We start from the raw sequence: 22,145 nt of genomic DNA on the forward strand, positions 1-22,145 counted from the left end.
CTATAGGCTGGGAGCAACAAAATGGAGTCGTGGTCACCTTTTCCAAAAGGAGGGCGGGGGAGGGCCTTATATGCGTTGCGGAAGTTAGAATAACAATGATCCAGGGTTTTACCAGCTCTGGTAGCAATCAATATGCTTAGCCTTGTTAAAATCCCCAGCTACAATGAATGCAGCCTCAGGATATGTGGTTTCCAGTTTACATAGAGTCAAATAAAGTTCGTTCAGGGCCGTCGATGTGTCTGCTTGGGGGGGGAATATATACGGCTGTGATTATAATCGAAGAGAATTAGTTTGGTAGATAATGCAATCGACATTTGATTGTGAGTAATTGTAAGTCAGGTGAACAGAAGGACTTGAGTTCCTGTATGTTCTTATGATCACACCATGTCTCGTTAATCATAAGGCATACCCCCCCCTCTTCTTACCAGAAAGATGCTTGTTTCTGTCGGTGCGATGAGTGAAGAAACCAGCTGGCTGTACTGACTCTGATAGCGTGTCTCGAGTGAGCCATGTTTCCGTGAAGCAAAGAACGTTACAGTCTCTTATGTCTCTCTGGAATGCTACCCTTGCTCTGATTTCATCAACCTTGTTGTCAAGAGACTGGACATTGGCGAGTAGTATGCTAGGGAGCGGTGAGCGATGTGCCCGTCTCTGGAGCCTGACCAGAAGACCGCTTCGTCTGCCCCTTTTTATAGCGACGTTGTTTTGGTTCACCGGCTGGGATCCGATCCATTGTCCTGGGTGGTGGACAAATCACAGGATCCGCTTCGGGAAAGTTGTATTCCTGGTCGTAATGATGATGAGTTGACGTTGCTGTTATATCCAGTAGTTCCTTGCTGTATGTAATGAAACCTAAGATTACCTGGGGTACCAATGTAAGAAATAACATGTAAAAAATCAAAATACTGCATAGTTTCCTAGGAACGCGAATCGAGGCGGCCATCTCTGTCGGCGCCGGAAGTTCATCAATGGAAGTTATTAACACAATGTAACACAAATGTCTATAGAGGCCTGGTGTATTGATTATTATGTATTGATGAAGGACCACTTCTGTCGCCATATCACTGATCCCTGTGTGTGTGTGTGTGTGTGTGTGTCTGTCTCTCGCTGTGTGTGTGTGTGTGTGTGTGTCTGTCTGTCTGTGTGTGTGTGTGTGTAGCAGCAGCAGCAGCAGCAGATCTGGCTCAATAACTTCCCTTGCCCTTTACAGGCTGGGAGGAGGGGCCATAAAGGCAGAGTGGAAGGGCCATCCAGGGAAATACACAGGAGTCATTCACTCCCAGCCAATTAAAACGTTTGTTGACGTATTTATGTCCTACTTGCCCCCCACCCCTCCCGCTCACCTACTTCCCCTGCTTCCAACCTCACTCCCACATCTCGACTCTGAAGCTAAACCTTACGATTTGTGTCCGAGATTAGAGAAGGGGATGTTAGATTGCTGGATGATTACCAAGGCAGTGTGTCGCTAATTCAAGGTATATCTGAAACTATCAAGTAGGGTGTTATCCCGGGATGTTAGGCTAACTGTAAATGCTACTTATCTTTGCTTTACGTAACAAATATTTATTTACTTAACAAATATGTCATAGCAATCGATGGTACGCTTTTCAGAGTGCAAGGCTGCCATTTCATTATCTCCCTTGTAATGGGATTGAGATTGAACCACATGGACTAGTTCGACCACATGGTTTAGACAGTGAATTCCTGGCAAGCCTAAAATTGCATGACTGGTCATGTACAGCTTGCCTTACTTGCAGTTGTGGTTAGCTAATGAGTAATAAATATATTTAACAGTCACCCAAATGTCAAACAAGGCCCAATGCCAGGGAAACCTCCTGTTTCAAATTCACTTCCTGTTAAAACGGTCCATGGTATGGAAGGATTGTATGATATATGATTTGAATATGGCTAGCTACTATAATATGTCAGGTCCCATCACAGTGCAAGATGTAAACGCTACAACTGACGGTCCACTTAGCTCTGAGGATTGGGTTTCATGGAAGCAGTCGTCATGTCGGAAACATGTTGCGTTCCAGGTAGCCAGGCACCATCAACATTTAGCCAAGTCAGCTTGTGTGTGATAGAAGTAGCTGAGTACGCGGAGCCCGGCTGACGGGCATCCTGCCACTAAGATACAGCCAAATGAAATTCAGTGGGTTGTTTCACACTCCTTTCTTTTTACTGGCCCTCTAATCGGCCCCCGTTTCCGCTGCTCCCCAACACCTTCTTTAAGAAGCCCTCCTGGTATAAAGGGCCCTACGTAAACAGAGCGACGGAGCGTCGTATATGGTCCGTTCCAAAATCCGAGTCACACAAGATTAAATAGAACTACTTAGAAACCGATGGTCCGTCGCTGCGCTCTACGTAAAGTGTGTAGCGGCCTTAGGTCCCCTGGGGGCCCACTTCTCCTTCCGGCTGTTTTTACACAAGCCTTTCGAGTCACTCATCCGCCTTTGTTTAACCCCTGACCCTGCGAAACAAGGCTCCGTCAAAACTTCTGAGGGGCTGGCGGCAAGGAAATAGAATAAGTGTTTGGTTACAAACGAAACAGGCACTGGCGGTACGTCATAAATCGTTGGTGCAGCAGGAGTGCCGCCACGGCCTGCCTATTGCACGAGGGCGTCGGGCTCGTAAAGTTTTAACGGGCCTGGTCTCTCTGCCGAAAGTTTTGTTTTTAAGGGGCTCAGGAGTGGTGTCTGCCGCGGAGGGGGGACAGTAGATGGCTGTTATATCGCATGTGTGAGTGTGTTTACAGGGGAGTGGGGTGTGTGTTGGGGAAGTGTGTATCTGTGTGTGCACTGCAGAGAGTATTTGTGAGTGTGCAGGTGTGTGTGTGCGAATATGCACAAGAATTGCCATATACACACCTGGCATACCACATTGTACCGTGTTGGCGCCAATGCACTTTCAGTTTTATTCAGACTACAGGGAAATTGTAAATATGTGCTCTACAGTTTGTCTTCCCACTGGCCAATGGCCCTATGACATTGTGTGGTTATTATAAGAAAGCCCTGGGACATTGTGTGGTTATTATAAGAAAGCCCTGGGACATTGTGTGGTTATTATAAGAAAGCCATGGGACATTGTGTGGTTATTATAAGAAAGCCATGGGACATTGTGTGGTTATTATAAGAAAGCCCTGGGACATTGTGTGGTTATTATAAGAAAGCCCTGGGACATTGTGTGGTTATTATAAGAAAGCCCTGGGACATTGTGTGGTTATTATAAGAAAGCCATGGAACATTGTGTGGTTATTATAAGAAAGCCCTGTGACATTGTGTAGTTATTATAAGAAAGGCCTGGGACATTGTGTGGTTATTATAAGAAAGCCCTGGGACATTGTGTGGTTATTATAAGATTGCCCTGGGACATTGTGTGGTTATTATAAGAAAGCCCTGGGACATTGTGTGGTTATTATAAGATTGTCCTGGGACATTGTGTGGTTATTATAAGAAAGCCCTGGGACATTGTGTAGTTATTATAAGATTGCCCTGGGACATTGTGTGGTTATTATAAGAAAGCCCTGGGACATTGTGTGGTTATTATAAGAAAGCCCTGGGACATTGTGTGGTTTTTATAAGAAAGCCCTGGGACATTGTGTGGTTATTATAAGAAAGTCCTGGGACATTGTGTGGTTTTTATAAGAAAGCCCTGGGACATTGTGTGGTTATTATAAGAAAGCCCTGGGACATTGTGTGGTTTTTATAAGAAAGCCCTGGGACATTGTGTGGTTTTTATAAGAAAGTCCTGGGACATTGTGTGGTTATTATAAGAAAGCCCTGGGACATTGTGTGGTTATTATAAGAAAGCCCTGGGACATTGTGTGGTTATTATAAGAAAGCCATGGGACATTGTGTGGTTATTATAAGAAAGCCCTGTGACATTGTGTAGTTATTATAAGAAAGGCCTGGGACATTGTGTGGTTATTATAAGAAAGCCCTGGGACATTGTGTGGTTATTATAAGATTGCCCTGGGACATTGTGTGGTTATTATAAGAAAGCCCTGGGACATTGTGTGGTTATTATAAGATTGTCCTGGGACATTGTGTGGTTATTATAAGAAAGCCCTGGGACATTGTGTAGTTATTATAAGATTGCCCTGGGACATTGTGTGGTTATTATAAGAAAGCCCTGGGACATTGTGTGGTTATTATAAGAAAGCCCTGGGACATTGTGTGGTTTTTATAAGAAAGCCCTGGGACATTGTGTGGTTATTATAAGAAAGTCCTGGGACATTGTGTGGTTTTTATAAGAAAGCCCTGGGACATTGTGTGGTTATTATAAGAAAGCCCTGGGACATTGTGTGGTTTTTATAAGAAAGCCCTGGGACATTGTGTGGTTTTTATAAGAAAGTCCTGGGACATTGTGTGGTTATTATAAGAAAGCCCTGGGACATTGTGTGGTTATTATAAGAAAGCCCTGTCCAGAATATAGATGCGGAGGACTCTGAGAGCATGATAGAGATGTCACCATGCAGGCAAACCGCTGTCACAACTGCTCCCTCTCTTGGACCTTGACTCTTGACTTAATTTCTTCCTCCATGTCTTCTTCCACCTCTTCCTTGACCTCTCAAGTCATTGGAGTTCAATTCAATATTATTTAATATCCCCTGATGTAAAATATCACAGAAGTAATGCTTAACATTCTTCTCCATCTTACCATTGACTACGAGCTGTCAATACAAGTCTTCACCCAGCACCATAATCCCAAGACAACTGCTCAGCGATCTTATGAAGGGGTATATGCTTTCTGGGTACGTGTGATACTTTCCCCCATTTAATCCTTCGTCAGCCATGTGTCCTTATGCCTAGGGAACACAAAAACGTCTGCGGCTAACAAACGACGAGCAGATGCCCCAGTTCAAATGAGTCAATTAACTTCCAGCAGCACTTTAGCTTCCCTCGCATGGCATTCTTTAACACAGTCACCCATAAAGCTTAGCGAAACAGATGTTTCTCCAAATCTGGCTAGGCAAATGAAAAACGGACCTTTGGAGAAAAAGGAAGCTAATAGCAGCTAATCAAATTATATTAAAAATAAATCTTAATGGATTTTTACAGTTTTTTTTGGAGCCTGGTGGGTTACGTTATTTTTTAACCCTGGTGGGTTACGTTATTTTTTAACCCTGATGGGTTACGTTATTTTTTAACCCTGGTGGGTTACGTTATTATTTAACCCTGGTGGGTTACGTTATTATTTAACCCTGGTGGGTTACGTTATTATTTAACCCTGGTGGGTTACGTTATTATTCAACCCTGGTGGGTTACGTTATTATTTAACCCTGGTGGGTTACGTTATTATTTAACCCTGGTGGGTTACGTTATTATTCAACCCTGGTGGGTTACGTTATTATTTAACCCTGGTGGGTTACGTTATTATTTAACCCTGGTGGGTTACGTTATTATTTAATCAAGAGGTCATTCAGGTTTTGGGTTGAAAATGTTAAGTGTCTCTGCCATCTTTATCCTGTAGACTATCAACAAAAGCACTGAATTGAAACACACGGAGTGTTTTGTCTGTGGCGTATGCCGTTTGGTCTACTGTGGCATAGTGCTGTTGACCTTCACTATCTACAAAGCAGTCTCTACAAAGTAAGCAAGTGGTTTTATTAAATCTACTCTCGCTGTGTTTTCATCAGCTGTGGTGTGTAATTATTGAAATATAAACTGATATTTCTATGCAATAAATTGACTTTGTTAAAGGCAGTTAAAATGGCTTCAGAACCATGTTATATGATCTTATACAGCGCATTACACATACACCTCCGCAGTGTCATCGGGAAGAGAAAAACATTACTTTATTCTATTTACCGTCTATTGGCATGCTAATTAGACACAAATCTGCCGACATGACTGTTTCTTTAATAAGAGGAAAGCTTCATCCTCAAGAGTCATTCGACCCCTTAGGATTCAAATCTAGCATCCATCCATCCACTTTTTTCCTTATGTAGCTACCTAGCCTTCCACATAAAAGTAAATGTAGGCCCCCAAAAGGACAACAAATAACGTCAAAATCACAACCAAGATTACTTTAATTAATACAGTTTTATGTTTGCGCCTCGAACAGACTTGAACGAACAACCTAGCAGCGGTTGGCTGCAAAGCTCATTGATGCTCATTGTCATACGTATCTTTTTGCAAATGCGTCACAATGTGACACGTTTAAACTGATACCCGGCTGCACATTAGGATTTGATTCCTTATATCATGCTACTCCACCACCGCTGCTTTTTGCATTCCAGTGATCATTGGCCAAACCTATCATAACCCCTCTGCATTTCTATCATGGGCCATTGTTGATGCTCTCTGACACATTAATGAGTAATGGATTCATGGCCAGGCCTCATTAAGAGGCAGTAGCTGAGGTCGGGAGGGGTGGAGGGGAGGAAAGGGAGAGATGGAGCGGAGGAGGGTGTAGAGCTTGGAATAATCCTAGCTCCCAACACTGATCCCGCTCGCAGAGTCAAGGATGTTGAGCGCTCATCTGGGCTAATGAAATGCAGAATACTAAAGAACCCGCGAGCGGCCCCTGGTACATAAACTCTGCACCCATAACAGAATCGGTTGCTGCTGTGCATGCAGGTCACATACTTACCTCGTATCCTCCATACTAAAATCCTCCCCCTTTTTTCACTCAATTAAAAAATGCATGGCATATTTTAGTGTATCTTTTTATTTATTTTTATTACAAATAGACCCGACCAGAGCACCTTACAGCTTTGTATAAAAAAAAACACCTCTCCCACACTTCTATAAACAGATTCAAAAGCTGGTCGGGAACCAGGGTTAAAGCCACTGGGGAGAAAAGTATGTGTATTCCGTGTGGCTTTGGCTTGCCGTGAGAAGATCGAACCAGGCCTTTTCCCCAGACAGACACATGCCCACAGACAGGGGGGGGGTTGGGAGGGGAGTGAGACACGTAGACTTGGGTAACATATCGCATCACGCCTTGGCTGCGCCAGCTAGATACTGCTCACAGCTCTGCATGGGACTGAGGGAGGGAGGGAGGGAGGCTGGGAGGGAGAGAGGGAGGGAGGCAACAGGAAAGGCTACTGTAGCCGTAGAAACTTCAAGAGTTCCAACTTTTCTGACTTGTTGAAAGCCTCTGTGTAGCGGAGGTGGTTTGCCGTGATGAGTAATCTCTCTTGGGATCTGCTTGAGATCTGATCCTCCCCAGAGCTAATGAGTCACACAGACTTGATTATAACTACATAGAATGCAACTGACACCTGCTAGGTCATTTAGGAATTTTTTGCAATTTAATTTCCAAGTGGGTTTTCCAGTAAAGCCACCCTGTTGTTGTTTATAATAATGATGTATTTGATAAGGCCTTAATGCTATTAAAAACAAAAAATGATGTTTTAAGTGGAAAGTATGAAGTCAAAAAAGAAAGGAAATGCCTATTCCACCCATGCTTTACCAAGGTTTTCCAGCACACATCTTTGACCTACTACAGGAGCTCTGTTGATATTGTACTTCAAACTGTTTGTAGGCAGGTTGCTTAGGATTCAAACCTTCTCAAACAGCCCCCACAATAATCTCAGATTTAGTATTTGTTTTTAAATTGTGGGTGAACCAACAGTCTGGTTTATCAAATTAGTTTAGAGGCTTTTCTGCTTGGTTGCTTTTATGCCAATAAACTCTGATACACTTAATGTTGCCCAGGTCTTCTCCAGCTTTTAGCGGTCAAAACTACTGGTAATCGATACCAAGACAGGTACCACAGTATATCCATACTGGCAGAGCATGAAAAGAGCAAAAGTGTTGTTGTAGTTTTAAAGCCATCTCAAACTTAAGATGAGCGGATCTGCACTGCTAGATGGGCAAAACTAATTTATTCTCTGCTGTTTTCTGTATTGATAAAATCCAAAGTTGCACTCTTTTCATAGAATTTAAATACAGAAATATAATCTTTGAATACGACCTGGATGAAGGCCAAAGGGGGATTAAGTACAAAGTCGTCAGGGAGACAGTTGGTGTAGGCGGTGGGATCTGGAGCGAGGGGAGGGGAACGGTGGGTGGTGGGAGAGGGGAGGGTTGGGGAAGCTTGTGGCAATGTCCGCTACGGTAATGAGCAAGTCCGCCGCTGGAGAGAGCCCTTCTTGGCGGGCACATTCACGGCCGACTGCCGGTCGCAATTAAAGGCGAGGAGGAGGTGTAGCCTCGCAATCAGCCACCTCGCCAGTCGCTCCGAATGTAAATAAAAACGAGCCCAGTCAAATTACCGTTGCTGGCAGCGACCGTTAAACCTGTCTCCGTAATGAGGGAACTGTGACATTTCAGCGTGCCGCCAAGCCCGTCCCGGTCTCACTCGGCGAAGCAACAAGCCTCAGCCGATGGTGTGTCTCTTGTCGAGACATTCTAATTAGGGCTGAGGACTTTTCGATGACGTCGCTCGGAGGACCAGGACGTGTGGCAGAGAGAAAGAGAGATAGAAGCCAGCATCCATCTCTCTCCCTCTATCAGACATCTTTCGTTTACCTTTGGCTACCTCCTTCCCCTTTTTCCCTCTTCCCCTTCTCTCTTCCTCTTCTCTCTTTCCTCTTCACCTACACACTCCCCTCTCTAACCCCTATACCTCTCTTCTTTCTCTCTTTTACTCGGTCACCCTCAGGGCCACAGGTGGAGATGGAGAGTACGGCACCTGTTCTGTATTCTGGACGAGCCTGTCTCCTAAAGGATACTCACTGAATGCTTATTGCTGGCCACACACACACACACACACACACACACACACACACACACACACACACACACATCATCAGTGATCACTCGAGTAAGAGTATGATTATCCTCCATGGGTCTTCTATTTGTGGGTCTTCAGATGGCTGTAGAGCCACATATTTTGGTGCAGTTTGGGCAGGGGTGTGTGGTGGTTGGACCTTTCAGGTATTGAGTCTCTCCTTGCGTAGCTGCTGCTTGTCCTCTGGTGGAGGTCTATATCCTGTAGTGCAGCTCCTTCTTGGATGTTGTTTCTCTACGCACGCGCACGCGCACAGCTGCTGTCAGATGAATGACTCAGTGAGTGAGAACCAGACAGTGAAGAAGAACCACTGGAGAGGAGAGAACACACCACTGTTCGGTCCTCCCTCCCTTCTCTTTCAGGCTTAGATATAACTGTCTTGATGACAGCTATTTCCCCTATTGTTCACATTTCTTTCCATGGTGTGGGATGGGACCAGGGAGATGTACAAGGGATGACAATAAGTGAAATATAACCAAACAATGATGATAGGAAACATTTTATTTACCAATGACAAAAGATAAGCGCTATAATGATGTGTGAGGAAGTTGTTATAAATTCATTTAAAATGCATTAGACACATCAGTTCATAGAGATTGTTACCCTTAAATTCTCTGTATTTATTTGATTCCAGCTATCTGCCCTGGTTTGAGGTATTCTACAAGCTGCTCAATATCCTCGCTGACTACACAATCAAAGGCCAGGTCAGTATTCTCAATGAAATCAAAATAATAGTGGTCATTGTAGTTAGGGTGAACCTTGTTATCTACTTAGGTCACAACTGATGATGTAAAAAGGGCTTTCTAGAATAAAATACATTTGATTTGAGGTAGGTATAGAGGAGATTTAGCAACTCCTGATACAAAAGCTTGTTTATTGTTAAAAGTAAAAACCAATGTGTTTCGGCGCTTGGTCTTCATTAGAGTAGGTAGAGGCAGAAAGAGAATTCCACTGCAGTAGAAAGACTGTCACCTTTCTTTATCTTTTTCTTTGCCAGTGTCTTGGGTGACAGCCCTCCCATCTAATATTAAAGTGGTGTCCCCTCTTTCAGAGCTGCCATCCTACTGACAAACATCACTCTCACTCACTCACTCACTCACTCACTCACTCACTCACTCACTCACTCACTCACTCACTGTCTCCACTCACTCACTGTCTCCACTCACTCACTGTCTCTCCCTCCCTCTCTTTCCTCTCTCTCTTTCTGTCTGGGGACAGCTTATTTCTCACCTTTTCTCTCAATAGAAAATAGATGTCAGGTGTGACATTCAACTCCTCTCCTTTTCCCTTCAACTCTTTCTGCTGACTGTGTAATACAAAAAATATTAACAAACATATCACTCTCTCTGCACACGTAGGTGATACTGAAAACCAAACAACTTAAAAGCACATTGTCCAAAAGAGACTTAAATAATGATTATAGGATTCAAATCAAATTGAGCTTAATCGACAGGCATTCAGACATTTTAAGTAATGTATTCAGAGCACTTTGGCAAACATCTGTTCAAGCCTCAGCTTTACATTCTTGCTGTTTATGGTTGTCAGACAAAGCCATATACCTGGGAGATAGCAGACACAGCCCTATACCTGGGAGATAGCAGACACAGCCCTATACCTGGGAGATAGCAGACACAGCCCTACACCTGGGAGATAGCAGACACAGCCCTACACCTGGGAGAGAGCAGACACAGCCCTACACCTAGGAGATAGCAGACACAGCCCCATACCTGGGAGATAGCAGACACAGCCCCATACCTGGGAGATAGCAGACACAGCCCCATACCTGGGAGATAGCAGACACAGCCCCATACCTGGGAGATAGCAGACACAGCCCCATACCTGGGAGATAGCAGACACAGCCCTATACCTGGGAGATAGCAGACACAGCCCTATACCTGGGAGATAGCAGACACAGCCCCATACCTGGGAGATAGCAGACACAGCCCCATACCTGGGAGATAGCAGACACAGCCCCATACCTGGGCGATAGCAGACACAGCCCCATACCTGGGCGATAGCAGACACAGCCCTATACCTGGGCGATAGCAGACACAGCCCTATACCTGGGAGATAGCAGACACAGCCCTATACCTGGGAGATAGCAGACACAGCCCTATACCTGGGAGATGGCAGACACAGCCCTATACCTGGGAGATGGCAGACACAGCCCTATACCTGGGAGATGGCAGACACAGCCCTATACCTGGGCGATACCTGGGCGATGGCAGACACAGCCCCATACCTGGGCGATGGCAGACACAGCCCTATACTTGGGAGATAGCAGACACAGCCCTATACTTGGGAGATAGCAGACACAGCCCTATACCTGGGAGATAGCAGACACAGCCCTATACCTGGGAGATGGCAGACACAGCCCTATACCTGGGAGATGGCAGACACAGCCCTATACCTGGGCGATGGCAGACACAGCCCTATACCTGGGCGATGGCAGACACAGCCCCATACCTGGGCGATGGCAGTCACAGCCCCATACCTGGGCGATGGCAGACACAGCCCCATACCTGGGAGATGGCAGACACAGCCCTATACCTGGGAGATGGCAGACACAGCCCTATACCTGGGAGATGGCAGACACAGCCCTATACCTGGGCGATACCTGGGCGATGGCAGACACAGCCCCATACCTGGGCGATGGCAGACACAGCCCTATACTTGGGAGATAGCAGACACAGCCCTATACTTGGGAGATAGCAGACACAGCCCTATACCTGGGAGATAGCAGACACAGCCCTATACCTGGGAGATGGCAGACACAGCCCTATACCTGGGAGATGGCAGACACAGCCCTATACCTGGGCGATGGCAGACACAGCCCTATACCTGGGCGATGGCAGACACAGCCCCATACCTGGGCGATGGCAGTCACAGCCCCATACCTGGGCGATGGCAGACACAGCCCCATACCTGGGCGATGGCAGACACAGCCCCATACCTGGGCGATGGCAGACACAGCTCCATACCTGGGCGATGGCAGACACAGCCCCATACCTGGGCGATGGCAGACACAGCCCCATACCTGGGCGATGGCAGACACAGCCCCATACCTGGGCGATGGCAGACACAGCCCCATACCTGGGCGATGGCAGACACAGCCCCATACCTGGGCGATGGCAGACACAGCCCCATACCTGGGCGATGGCAGACACAGCCCCATACCTGGGAGATGGCAGACACAGCCCCATACCTGGGCGATGGCAGACACAGCCCCATACCTGGGAGATAGCAGACACAGCCCCATACTTGGGAGATAGCAGACACAGCCCTATACTTGGGAGATAGCAGACACAGCCCTATACCTGGGAGATAGCAGACACAACCCTATACCTGGGAGATAGCAGACACAACCCTATACCTGGGAGATAGCAGACACAGCCCTATACCTGGGAGATAGCAGACACAGCCCTATACCTGGGAGATAGCAGACACAGCCCTATACCTGAGCGATAGCAGACACAGCCCTATACCTGGGCGATAGCAGACACAGCCCCATACCTGGGAGATAGCAGACACAGCCCTATACCTGGGCGATAGCAGACACAGCCCTATAACTGGGCGATAGCAGACACAGCCCTATACCTGGGCGATAGCAGACACAGCCCTATACCTGGGAGATAGTGAACAGAGATTATACTGTAGCATCGACAGCCATTAACAGGATTAAGATATGTTTTGTTGTCAAAGTACAATGTACTGGGAGCGCTTTCAAGTCTGTAGGCGATTGGTTATTTCCTCAGAGATGCCATAATATTATAAGGAGGGGATATTGTCAGCTATTTTGTTTGCATAAACATTTTGTTCCTGTTGCTATTTATAATAGGGTTCCTGTGGGGCATCGTGTGAGATTGTACGTGTCTGTTTGTGTGTGTATTTCAGGAGAGTCAGTGGCGAGAGCTGCTGGAGTCACTCCATACACTCCCCATCCCTGATCCCGGAGTGCCAGTCCATCTTAGCGTGGTAAGACTTTGACCAACTCCCCGTAGACTTCATGGCTGGCCACCTTATCAGAGGAGCAACACATTCAAATCTTCGATCACTAGTTGTCCATTATGCTTAAAATTCACGGCTCATTAGCAAGGTTACAGAATTAGCTAACATCATCACACTTCAGGGCCCTTCACATGATACAAGCAAGGTGCCAAGAGCCGTAGGGTCAGGTGCGGCAGTGGGTGAAAGTTCAAGTTATTTGAACTTTGAGTGCTGTGGCAATGTCCCAAAAGCATTGCTTAACTTGTCACAATGCCAAAAAACAATGTATCTCTTGAGGCAATACCATTCTTGCACTTGAATTCACTTGAAACCCCCTTTAGATATCTACATTTATCACACATTATATACACCTATAGTATGTTTTTTTGTTGTTGTTGCAGAATACATCAATATATCCCATCTCCTGGCCATTGGGTCAGTGAAGTACAGCCTTATCCTTTATAGTGGGTGCTTTGAGATACAGTTGAAGTCAGAAGTTTACATACACCTTAGCCAAATACATTTAAACTAAATTTTTCACTGTTCCTGACATTTAATCCAAGTAAAAATTCCCTGTTTTAGGTCAGCTAGGACCACCACTTTTTTTTTTTTAAATGTGAAATGTCAGAATAATAGTAGAGCGAATTATTTTCCCAGTGGGTCAGAAGTTTACATACACTCAATTTGAATTTGGTAGCATTGGCTTTAAAATGTTTAACTTGGTCAAACATTTCGGGTAGCCTTCCACAAGCTTCCCACAATAAGTTGGGGGAATTTTGGCCCATTCCTCCTGACAGAGCTGGTGTAACTGAATCAGGTTTGTAGGCCTCCTTGCTCGCACACGCTTTTTCAGTTCTGCCCACAAATATTCTATGGGATTGAGGTCAGGGCTTTGTGATGGCCACTCGAATACCTTGACTTTGCGACCAAGCTTTAACTTCCTGACTGATGTCTTGAGATGTTACTTCAATATATCCACATAATTTTCAATCCTCATGATGCCATCTATTTTGTGAAGTGCACCAGTCCCTCCTGCAGCAAAGCATTCCCGCAACATGATGCTGCCACCCCTGTGCGTCACGGTTGGGATGGTGTTCTTCGGCTTGCAAGCCTTTTTCCTCCAAACATAACAATGGTCATTATGGCCAAACAGTTCTATTTTTGTTTCATCAGACCAGAGGACATTTCTCCAAAAAGTATGATTTGTGCAATTGCAAACTGTAGTCTGGCTTTTTTATGGCAGTTTTGGAGCAGTGGCTTCTTCCTTGCTGAGCGGCCTTTCAGGTTATGTCGATATAGGACTCGTTTTACTGTGGATATAGATACTTTTGTACCTGTTTCCTCCAGCATCTTCACAAGGTCCTTTGCTGTTCTGGGATTGATTTACACTTTTCGCACCAAAATATGTTCATCTCTAGGAGACAGAACGTGTCTCCTTTCTGAGTGGTATGACGGCTGCTTGGTCCCATGGTGTTTATACTTGTCTACTATTGTTTGTAGAGATGAACGTGGTACCTTCAGGCGTTTGGAAATTTCTCCCAAGGATGAACCAGACTTGTGGAGGTCTACAATTTTTTTCCTGAGGTCTTGGCTGATTTCTTTAGATTTTCCCATCATGTCAAGCAAAGAGGCACTGAGTTTGAAGGTAGGCCTTGAAATACATCCACAAGGACACCTCCAATTGACTCACATGATGTTAATTAGCCTATCAGAAGCTTCTAAAGCCATGACATCATTTTCTGGAATTGTCCAAGCTGTTTAAAGGCACAGTCAACTTAGTGTATGTACATTTCTCACCCACTGGAATTGTGATACAGTGAATTATAAGTGAAATAATCTGTCTGTAAACAATTGTTGGAAAAATGACTTGTGTCATGCACAAAGTAGATATCCTAACCGACTTGCCAAAACTGTAGTTTGTTAACAATACATTTGTGGAGTGGTTGAAAAACAAGTTTTAATGACTCCAACCTAAGTGTATGTAAACTTCTGACTTCAACTGTAGGTTGCAGTTATTATCCTTCATAGATGATGCTTTGATTTTTGCCGACTGTTTTCGGTCAGTTGTGGGTTCAATGGGGGGAGCACCAAGGCTGCCACCCCTGCCGAGTGGGGCACCATTTCCCCGACCCTCAAAGGCTTATCCCTCAGCTGTCCTGCATGATGGGTTACAACACAGGCCGTTCCATTTGAAAGATTTTTAGGAATCCCTCAGAGCTCCATGTTAGGGTGCCTACTCAAAGCGTTTCACGTGCAATGGAGTGAGACAGAGTTTACACCCAACAAAATAGAGGAGACGGTTCTGTCAGAGTGATCTTGGCGTCAGACGCAGGGATATAGAGGAAGTAGTGAGTGCATCACTTTCTTCGCTAGTCTTTCCCCACTCCCAGCAAAGGAGCTGAGTTTATTATCATACCGTCAGTCTTCAGACACCTTCTCCATGAGATATCTGTCAGACCCACCTCACTATCCTTACCCTGCAAAGCGACAATACATGACTAACATTGAATCCTACTAAACCGACTCTGGCGCTCATCTGATGTGTCAGGGCTTGCAAACCATCAAGGATTACAAAGGCAAACCCAACAGTGAGCTGCTCAGTGATTCATGCCTACCAGACGAGCTAAATCCCTTCTATGCTCGCTTCGAGGCAAGCAACACTGAACCATAAGTGAGAGCACCAGCTGTTCCGGATGACTGTGTCATCATGCACTCCATAACCGATGTGAGTAAGACCTTTTAACAGGTTAACATTCACAATCCGGAGGGCCAGACGGAGTACCAGGACGCAAGTTTCTTCACTTTTTCGACCTCTCCCTGACCTTGTCTTTAATACCTACATGTTTCAAACAGACCACCATAGTCCCTGTGCCCTAGAAAGTAACCTGTCTAAATGACCATCATACCAGGCACCCTGGACCCACTCCAATTCGCATACCGCTCCAACAGATCCACAGATGGCGCAGTCTCTATTGCACTTCACACTGCCCTTTCCCACCTAGACAGAAGGAACACCTATGTGAGAATGCTGTTCATTGACTACAGCTTAGCGTTCAACATCATAGTGCCCTCCAAGCTCATCACATAGCTAAGGACCCTGGGACCGAACACTTCCCTCTGCAACTGGATCCTGGACTTCCTGACGGGCCGCCCCCAGGTGGTGTGAGGGTAGGCAACAACACATCTGCCACGCTTACCCTGAACATGGGGGCCCTCAGGGGTGTGTGCTTAGTCCCCTCCTGGCCTCCATGTTCACCAACAATTGCATGGCAATTGCATGGTAGGCCTGATCACTGACGACGATGAGACAGCCTAAAGGGAGGAGGTCAGAGACCTGGCAGTGTGGTGCCAGGACAACAACCTGTGCCTCAATGTCAGCAAGACAAAGGAGCTGATCATGGACATTAGGAAACGGATGGCCGAGCATACCCCCATTCACATTAACGGAGCTGAAGTGAAGCGGGTCCAGAGCTTCAAGAAACCACAGTGTCCACATCACTTAGTATCTATCGTGGTCCAAACATACCAACACAGTTGTGAAGAGGGCACGAGAACACCTCTTCCCCTCAGGAGGCTAAAAAGATTTGTCATGGGCCTCGGATACTCAAAAGGTTCTACAGCTGCACCATTGAGAGCATCTTGACTGGCTGCATCACCGCTTGGTATGGCAACTGTTAACGTCTGACCCAAATGCGCTACAGGGTGTAGTGCCTTACAGGTGGTGCGTCCGGCCCTGTACATCACTGAGGCCGAGCTTCCTGCCATCCAGGACCTCTATACCAGGCAGTGTCAGAAGAAGGCCCTAAAATTGTCAAAGACTCTAGCCGCCCAAGTCATAAACTGTTCTCTCTGCTACCACACGGCAAGCGCTACCGGTGCACCATGTCTGGAACCAACAGGACCCTGAACAGCTTCTATCCCCAAACCATAAGACTGCTAAATAGTTAGTTGTATAGTTAACCAAATAGTTACTCGTACTAACTGCATTGACCCATTTTTGCGCTCACTTTTTTGACTAATCTCATACGCTGCTGCTACTGTTTACTATCTGTCACTTTATTCCTAGTTATATGTACATACACTACATGACCAAAAGTATGTGGACACCTGCTTGTCGAACATCTCATTGCAAAATCATGGGCGTTAATATAGAGTTGGTCATGCCTTTGCTGCTATAATAGCCTCCACTCTTCTGTGAAGGCTTTCCACTAGATGTTGCAACATTGCTGCTGGGTCTTGCTTCCACAAGAGCATTAGTGAGGTCTGGTACTGATGTTGGGTGATTAGGCCTGGCTCGCAGCTAGCGTTCCAATTCATCCCAAAAGTGTTGGATCGGGTTCAGGTCAGGGCTCTGTGCAGGCCAGTCAAGTTCTTCCAAATCGATCTCTACACACCATTTCAGTATGGACCTCGCTTTGTGCACAGGCGCATTGCCACAAAGTTGTAAGCATGGAATCGTCTAGAATGTCATTGTATGCTGTAGTGTTAATATTTCCCTTCACTGGAACTAAGGGCCTAGCCCGAACGATGAAAAACAGCCCCTGACCATTATTCCTCCACCAAACTTTACAGTTGGCACTATGCATTGGGGCAGGTAGCGCTCTCCTGGCATCCCCCAAACCCAGAGTCATCTGTCGGACTGCCAGATGATGAAGCGTGCTTTGCATTGAGCATGGTGATCTTAGGCTTTTGTGCGGCTGCTCGGCCAAGGAAACCCATTTCATGAAGCTCCCAACGAACAGTTATTGTGCTGACGTTGCTTCAAGAGGCAGTTTGGAACTCGGTAGTGAGTGTTGCAACTAGGATACACGCACTTCAGCACTCGGCTGTCCCGTTCTGTGAGCTTGTGTGGCCTACCGCTTTGCGGCTGAGCCGTTGTTGCGCCTAGATGTTTGCACTTCACAATAACAGCACATACATTTGACAGGGGCAGCTCTAGCAGGGCAGAAACTTGATGAACCTACTTGTTGGAAAGGTGGCATCCAATAACGGTGCCACCATTTAAAGTCACTGAACTCTTTAGTAAGGCCATTCTACTGCCAATGTTTGTTTATGGAGATTGCATGGCTGTGTGTTCGATTTTATACACCTGTCAGCAATGCATGTTGCTGAATAGCCGAATCCACTAATTTGAAAGGGTTTCCACATACGTTTGTGTATTTAGTGTATCTAACTCAATTATCTTGTCCCACTACACATCAACTTGGTACTGGGACCCCTTGTATGTAAATAGTCAAGTTATCGTTACTCATTTGTACCTATTATTACTTGTTTTATGTCTGTATTTTCTTTCTCTCTGCATTGTTGGGAAGGGGCCGTAAGTAAGCATTTCACTGTTAGTCCTCACCTGTTGTTTACGGAGCATGTGACGAATAAAATAGTATTTTATTTCATCTATCCCCTGGTTACCGTTATTGAGAACAGGGAGGTGTTCATAAGACATCAAATGTAATAAAACATGTTGAAACAGGAAGTTGAAAAGGGCTGTTTTTCCAGTGTATGGAATGTCTTTACACTATTGAGCGTTAACGCCTAATCCTATTAGCGTTTGTCTTTTCTCATGAACTGCGATGGCTTAAAATGCCTTAATCTCTCAAATTTTACCCCCTGTGTTTCTTTGTCCCCGTTAGCATTCCTACTTTACTGTGCCTGACACAAGGGAATTACCCAGCATACCTGAAAACGTGAGTATCTTTGGCCTTCACCCTTGAATGTGCTGTTCTTTATTGTTCACTGTTTAGGAAGACATTTGCAGCACACCACTAACAATATCCATTTGGAATAATTGACGATATGCCAAAATACATCACTCAATCTCATCTGATATGAAAGAACACATTAATGTTACTCCACTCTGCCCACGTCCCCAATGCACCCTGTTCATATAGGCCTGTGTGTTAGGGTTAGGTTTACTGTAGGTCTGTGTGTTAGGGTTAGGTTTACTGTAGGTCTGTGTGTTAGGGTTAGGTTTACTGTAGGTCTGTGTGTTAGGGTTAGGTTTACTGTAGGTCTGTGTGTTAGGGTTAGGTTTACTGTAGGTCTGTGTGTTAGGGTTAGGTTTACTATAGGTCTGTGTGTTAGGGTTAGGTTTACTGTAGGTCTGTGTGTTAGGGTTAGGTTTACTGTAGGTCTGTGTGTTAGGGTTAGGTTTACTGTAGGTCTGTGTGTTAGGGTTAGGTTTACTGTAGGTCTGTGTGTTAGGGTTAGGTTTACTATAGGTCTGTGTGTTAGGGTTAGGTTTACTGTAGGTCTGTGTGTTAGGGTTAGGTTTACTGTAGGTCTGTGTGTTAGGGTTAGGTTTACTGTAGGTCTGTGTGTTAGGGTTAGGTTTACTGTAGGTCTGTGTGTTAGGGTTAGGTTTACTGTAGGTCTGTGTGTGTGGGTTAGGTTTACTGTAGGTCTGTGTGTTAGGGTTAGGTTTACTGTGGGTCTGTGTGATAGGGTTAGGTTTACTGTAGGTCTGTGTGTTAGGGTTAGGATTACTGTAGGTCTGTGTGTTAGGGTTAGGTTTACTGTAGGTCTGTGTGTTAGGGTTAGGTTTACTGTAGGTCTGTGTGTTAGGGTTAGGTTTACTGTAGGTCTTTGTTTTTAGGGTTAGGTTTACTGTAGGTCTGTGTGTTAGGGTTAGGTTTACTGTAGGTCTGTGTGTTAGGGTTAGGTTTACTGTAGGTCTGTGTGTTAGGGTTAGGTTTACTGTAGGTCTGTGTGTTAGGGTTAGGTTTACTGTAGGTCTTTGTGTTAGGGTTAGGTTTACTGTAGGTCTGTGTGTTAGGGTTAGGTTTACTGTAGGTCTTTGGGTAGCATGAATAAACCGCTAGTCCCACAAACATTAGACATTCATTCAATTGCTTCAGCTCACGGGGGGAGATATCGAAGGAGTCAGAAGAATCAATATCTGGTTTGATTTCCCCGTTTTTCCAATTCCCGCCGGTAGCCTCACGTAGTTTGTTAGCCTTCAGACAGCCCTCGCTAGTCCTCTAAGGCTGTGAGCCCTCCCCAGATCTCCCTCTCTGGGGGGCCTTTAGACAGACAGAGAGAACGCAGAAAAAGGAGAGCTTGACAGAGACGTGACAGAGGTGTGAAGGAGACGTGACGGAGGTGTGAAGGAGACGTGACGGAGGTGTGAAGGAGACGTGACGGGAGACAAGTGAACCCCAGTCAGAAGGGAGAGGTGTGAAGGAGACGTGACGGAGGTGTGAAGGAGACGTGACGGAGGTGTGAAGGAGACGTGACGGAGGTGTGAAGGAGACGTGACGGAGGTGTGAAGGAGACGTGACGGAGGTGTGAAGGAAACGTGAAGGAAACGTGAAGGAGACGTGACGGAGGTGTGAAGGAGACGTGACGGGAGACAAGTGAACCCCAGTCAGAAGGGAGAGGTGTGAAGGAGACGTGACGGAGGTGTCGAAGGAGACGTGACGGGAGACAAGTGAACCCCAGTCAGAAGGGAGAGGTGTCGAAGGAGGAGTCTGTAGTCTTCAGAAGTAATGCTTCTGGAGGTTTGGAGAATGACAGATTTAAAAATAAAAATATATATTTTTAAATGTAACTTATTTAACTAGGCAAGTCAGTTAAGAACAAATTCTTATTTACAATGACGGCCTACCGGGGAACAGTGGGTTAACTCCCTTGTTCAGGAACAGAACAACAGATTTTTTACCTTGTCAGCTCGGGGATTCGATATAGCAACCTGTCGGTTACTGGCCCAACGCTCTAACCACCTGCCCCACATGCACACAAACATCTCTTCTACTACAGTTTATTTCACCTAAATCACTTGTGGAATGCCTATTTCAAACATCTTTTTTCTCTTTCTATGACATAGACTGACCAGGTGAAAGCTATGATCCCTTATCGATGTCACTTGTTAAATCCACTTCAATCAGTGTAGATGAAGGGGAGGAGACAAGTTAAAGACATGGACAATTGAGACATGGATTGTGTGTGTGTGCCATTTAGAGGTTGAAAGACAAAAGATTGAAGTGCCTTTGAATGGGGTATGGTAGTTGGTGCCAGGCGCACCGGTTTGAGTCAAGAACTGCAACGCTGCTGGGTTTTTCAAGCTCAACTGTGTGTGTATCAAGAATGCTCCACCACCCAAAGAACATCCAGCCAACTTGACACAACTGTGGGAAGCATTGGAGTTAAGATGGGCCAGCATCCCTGTGGAATGCTTTCAACACCTTGTAGGGTCTATGCCCTGACTAATTGAGGCTGTTCTGAGGGCGAAAGGGGCTGGAACGCAGTATTAGGAAGGTGTTCATAATGTTTTGTACACTCAATGTATATTCCGAAAACTTCAATGTCTTCAATGAGTCAGTTTATTTTGCAGCAATAAGAGTACACATACAGACGAAATCACATATTTAAATACATTACATATTTCATGTGTTCTGTCTAAAGTATTGTATTTAATTGTCTTACATGCCGATGATCACAGAGAGAAGCTTTATTTGAAACAATAATGTGTCTTCCTGTTACATTATTTACCTGTTATATCTATAGCATACCTTTGTAACATGTAAATCATGTTGATGCCTTGTACTATTCCTACAGTCATTGGTCTGCCCTTGCTATCACAACTAACCTCTACCCCTTTTTTCTTTTTCTTTTTACTTTTTGCCTTTGTTTTTTCTTGCAGAGAAACCTAACAGAGTATTTTGTAGCCGTAGATGTCAATAACATGCTCCATCTGTACGCTAGTATGCTTTATGAGCGTCGAATCCTCATCTGCTGTAGCAAACTAAGCACCGTAAGTACTGTAGATCCTTCACTCCCTTCCTCCTCTATTCTCACTCTCTCCATGCATATCCACTAATTAATGAGTGTCTATTTTACAGGATTGGCTTGGTACTGTTGCACCACCACACAATAAGACACAGCATGAAATGGTTGTTCACCCAGATTTAATTATTACATTTTTTTCCCAACAGAAATATTTGAAGATATTGTGGATGAGAATCTGTCAGTTTTTTCCCCCACTGTAACCACATACTATTTTTAAACCCTTTACATTTTCTGGTACATTTTTTGTTGTACCCTCCACCGTTAAAGCTATAACCCTCTTCACGCCTTTTTGTATAGAGAGGACTGTCTGAAGAGCTTGTCACCTGCTAAAAACATCTCCTTACACATACAGTGCCTTCAGAAAGTATTCACACCTCTTGACTTTTTCCACATTGTTTTTGTTGTTACAGCCTGACTGTTAAATGGATTTACTGGCCAACACACAATACCAATAATGTCAAAGTGTAATTATGTTTCTAGACATTTTTACAAATTCATTTAAAATGAAAAGCTGAAATGTCTTGAGTCAATAAGTATTCAACCCCTTTGTTATGGCAAGCCTTAATAAGTTAAGGAGTAAACATTTGCTTAACAAGTTACACAATACGTTGCATGGACTCACTCTGTGTGCA

The 22,145-nt window shown here is 45.2% G+C and overlaps 1 protein-coding gene across 4 annotated transcripts in view; it reads left to right on the forward strand.

Annotated features, from left to right (window-relative positions):
- LOC139408363 (DENN/MADD domain containing 1A) overlaps positions 1 to 22,145 on the forward strand; it is a 160,487-nt gene that overhangs the window by 85,226 nt on the left and 53,116 nt on the right. For all 4 annotated transcript variants that reach the window (XM_071152147.1, XM_071152149.1, XM_071152148.1 and 1 more), the window contains exons 6-9: positions 9,377 to 9,446; positions 12,637 to 12,717; positions 18,360 to 18,413; positions 21,368 to 21,478. In XM_071152147.1, coding sequence (XP_071008248.1) covers positions 9,377 to 9,446; positions 12,637 to 12,717; positions 18,360 to 18,413; positions 21,368 to 21,478 — 316 coding nt within the window. The remainder of the gene's footprint in view (positions 1 to 9,376; positions 9,447 to 12,636; positions 12,718 to 18,359; positions 18,414 to 21,367; positions 21,479 to 22,145) is intronic.

This window comes from Oncorhynchus clarkii, chromosome 5 (genome assembly GCF_045791955.1).
Source record: "Oncorhynchus clarkii lewisi isolate Uvic-CL-2024 chromosome 5, UVic_Ocla_1.0, whole genome shotgun sequence".
In the NCBI taxonomy this organism is placed as follows: domain Eukaryota; kingdom Metazoa; phylum Chordata; class Actinopteri; order Salmoniformes; family Salmonidae; genus Oncorhynchus; species Oncorhynchus clarkii.